The sequence below is a fragment of the Aplysia californica genome, unplaced genomic scaffold (assembly GCF_000002075.1).
Source record: "Aplysia californica isolate F4 #8 unplaced genomic scaffold, AplCal3.0 scaffold00424, whole genome shotgun sequence".
Lineage (NCBI taxonomy): Eukaryota > Metazoa > Mollusca > Gastropoda > Aplysiida > Aplysiidae > Aplysia > Aplysia californica.
In genome coordinates this window covers 150,951-154,942 of record NW_004797694.1, presented here as the reverse complement: position 1 = coordinate 154,942, position 3,992 = coordinate 150,951, and the positions used below count along the sequence as shown (strand labels likewise).

General features: G+C 40.1%; 1 protein-coding gene across 1 annotated transcript in view; it reads left to right on the top strand.

Moving 5' to 3' along the window:
- LOC101849391 (androglobin) overlaps nucleotides 1-3,992 on the top strand; it is a gene marked incomplete in the record, with an annotated part of 95,208 nt that overhangs the window by 78,642 nt on the left and 12,574 nt on the right. The window contains 3 exon segments of the mRNA XM_035971373.1: nucleotides 415-602; nucleotides 1,814-2,022; nucleotides 2,664-2,732. Coding sequence (XP_035827266.1) covers nucleotides 415-602; nucleotides 1,814-2,022; nucleotides 2,664-2,732 — 466 coding nt within the window.

The following is a 3,992-nucleotide window of genomic DNA, read 5'->3' as shown; positions in this document are numbered from 1 at the left end:
CCCCCCCCCCCCCCCCTCAGTCCGCAATTTGAAAGTGTTCACTTACACACTCTGCTTGTGACTGGCTTCCAGTGTTGGGCGTCTTCAAGTTATTTTAGAAAGGTTTTGTTTTTTTACCAGTTAAATTCTCTACTAGACGCTAACGGGATACTTGAGAGTGAGCCTCACCTTTCAGGGCAGGGAGAAAACATTTTCTTAGAATACATTGTGTGGGTGGTTAGCGGGTGCTCTGGTGTGGTTTGCTCCTTCTTTCCTATCAAACATCTATCGTCCTTATCTTCCATCCTTCTTTTTTGTGTTTGTTACTCTCTTGTAACACGTCTAATCTTTGGCACTTATATGACCTTATTGTGTTGCAAGTGCCGTAAAACTCTTACTAAAACTAAACTAGAGTACATCGTGATCTGTCCACAGAAAGGGTATTCTTTTGTTGCTGAGGCGAGGACTGTAGAGCAGCCCATAACCTCCGGCAACTGGCGCATGCGGCTGATTGGGTCGCTGAACGCGTTGCCGGTGCCGCAGAGTGGGGAGGTGTGCTGTAACTTTGTCACCAAGGAGATCCGGGACTACTACGTGCCCAACGTAAAGAACACCATCTTCAGGTGAGAGGACCGGCATTTCATTACCTTTGATTTAAGACTAGAAGACTGTCTGGCATTTTATAGCATGTAAAAACTAGAAGACTGACTGTCTGTCTGTCTGTCTGTCTGTCTGTCTGTCTGTCTGTCTGTCTGTCTGTCTGTCTGTCTGTCTGTCTGTCTGTCAAGCTGGTTGTATGTGGGCCTCTCTCTTTGTTCTTGTTTGTGTGTTTACCTCTCTGTTTGTCTGCTTGTGGGTGGTTGGTGGGTGCTCTTGTGTGGTTAGCTTCTTCTTTCCTATCCAACATCTATTGTCCTTATCTCCCCTCCTTCTTTTTTGTGTTTGTTACTCTCTTGCATCACCTCTTATCTTCAACACTTCTATGACCTTATTGTATTGCAAGTGCCGTAAAACTCTTACTAAAACTGAAAACTGTTTGTCTGTTTTTTCATCCTCCTACTTACTGACCATATTATTTATTTGTCTGTCTGTCTGTCTGTCTGTCTGTCTCTGTGTGAGTTTGTTTGTTTCTATGTCTTTTTCTGCTTGTGATGGGTTTTTGCTCTTGAATGTTCTGCTCCTTCTGTTTTGTGGGCAGCAGCTTTGTTCTTTTCTGACCCCTCTGTTGTTTCTGTCTGTCTTTGCTTTTACCCTGCACTTTACGGTGTCAATTTGCTTCTCTTTAGTCAAACTAAAACAAACTCGTGTTTCAGTTCTTTCTCCCTGTTCCCTGTGTATCTTGCAGCTGTTACTGACACCATTTCAACTGCTAAGTGTAAGACTCCCGGCTGTATGCCATTTTGAAAAGTGTCCCCCACCAGGGTAGTGCTACTGACTGAAGTGTCTTTAGGCCATTCCCAAGGAAGGGATATTATTATTAACATGTTCTTATGCACAGCAGAATTGTAAAAGGGCTGATTTATCAATGCCTTGCTCATACTGTACCCCGGAACAACATACGGGGAACTGCTGCTTTTTCTTTCCTAATCATTACCATCGTCTTTTTTCCTGTACTTTTTTTTGTATGTTTGTTACACTCTTGTGACCCGCTTTTTGCGGGATGCCTTGATAGTCGAAGCAGACTTTGTGCTGTTGAAGCTAGACAGGCGAGCAGAGTAAGTCTGATTCCCTGTAAGGACTTCTCGGGCTCATATGACCTTATGCAGTTGTGAGCGCCATAAAACCTATCTTAAAACAAACAAACATAAAACATAACTATACTTGTGGTGTCCAGGCAAGCGGTCAAAGTGACGGAGGACCACTTCAGCAGCCTGCAGGTGAACACGTCCAAGCCCGACGTCTACATCAAGCTGTCGGTACTGGACAACGAGGAGGAGGTGATCAGCGCCGTGGGGAAAGGTCACGTGGTCATCCCAGCCTTCACCTTCCTCAAGGACATCACGCAGGAGGACATTGAGAACAGGAGGTCGAGTTCTCGTGCATGTAAGTGAATGCTTTCTTGTTGTTATTCTAATTGGTTCAACGGGCCCTTTTTATACAATTATTGTGATGGTTTGTTTGTTTGTAAGAGTAAACAGAAGCACATCCGTAAAATAACGGTCATTAAGTGCAAGAAAAAAAAATAAGATAGACAGAAACAATATGGGAAAGAAAAGAAATAGGACCTTCCACAGTGCCCTGCGTCCTCCCACAATCATTTTGAGTAGTGTTCTACCACTCTTGACAGATGAATATAAAGGGTTTGATGCTATTCCAAAAGCTATCTTTGAAAATGAAGTCTCTCTTTTTTATTTAAAAAATAGGAAAAAAACTGAAAGGGCACATTCTTTTTCTCCTCAGGAAGAGGTTTGGGTTTTAACATCATGTTATACTTCACACATTCCTAAAACTGTTCGACAGTTACACGCAGCACATAACACAAAATGTCACCCCCTTTAACGTGTCTACGAACAATTTGACTTCACAAACCCACCCTAACACGAGTGCTGTTGTGCAGCACTGCTATATTTTATTAATTAATGGACATGAATGCAGTGGCTCACTATATAGGTAGACCAAAATTATGCTGAATGAGACCTAAAAAAAAATAATTCCATTATCTTGAACCCATGGTGTGACCATAGTGCCAGAAGAGGAGGAAGGTGGTGAAGATGAGCCGGAAGGACAAAAAAATCAACCGACAGAAGACGCGGGTAACCCAATCAATGCTTTGTCCTTGGCTTTTGTTCAGTTTACAATTTTCAAATCTTTTCAAATCATGCTTGTTCTTGCAGTATTTTCATGGCTTTACACAGTTGTGTCGCTGATGTAGGCGTTGGGTTTGTTTTCAATTAGTTTATTGTGAACTGCTCGAAGAGATGAAGAGATTTTAAATGAAAATGTGTTAAATGAACAGGTGTTAAATGAACAGGTGTTAAATGAAGAGGTGTTAAATGAAGAAGTGTTAAATGAAGAAGTGTAAAATGAACCGGTGTTAAATGATCAGGTGTTAAATGAAGAGATGTTTAATGAAGAGGTGTTAAATGCAATCTCTTTACTTTGCTGATAGACTGCCATCAATCTGTTTTGTGAGTTCTTGGATGCTGTACTGTAAGCCGACTATCCAGAGGATGTGTTTCTGATGATTTTTGGAATCTCCAATATCTGCTTAATCCACACAAATCTGAGTGGAGTACTTTAAGTCAACCATTTTAATAAATTGTACTCATTTTTCATTGTGTTTACAGTTATCAAAATATTACCACTTGCCTGCCTTTTGTCCCTTCTACCATGAACCTTATACAGAAAGAACATCAGAAACAGTGATTTGTTGGCTTTGTCCTGAATATTACTATTTGTTTGACCTCATCTGTTCACCAGAAAAGTTTTATTCTGCAACATACACACCTTGTTCAACTGTCTTCTTTTTATATTATTCCCATTTGAGATTTATATGATTGTTCTATTTAATTATTTTGTTAAATTGTTTTTAATAACAATTATTAACAGCTTGATAAAAGCAGCATACTTAAAACTGTTCTCTTTGACTGTTGTCGTAAGGAACTTTGTGCTTTGAAAGAAGTCCACAGAAGTGTATTATCACCAACAGTCTAGCACAGATGGATGCTGTCATTACCACATTGGAAACACTGGTCTATTTGTCAGACCCACAAAAACAAAATTTTACAGTAGAAGGAAAAAACTGTGTCAATTCATCTAACAATGTTTGTTAAAAATCAAAGTCGGAATGTTGCACTGGCAATGTTTATTGAGCTACAAGTCTAAAATTTTGACACAAAATCCACAATGTTACATTTAGTAGAAAGAATGGAAAACAAACACGTTTTTTGATATGGTGTTACAGGGTTGTTGTACTGAGGCAGCGATATATGTGAGGTGGGCTGACAAAATGAGTTACTTCTCGCAATCCACAAAAGGAGATATTGGCCAAAAATCGACACAAGGATCAAATT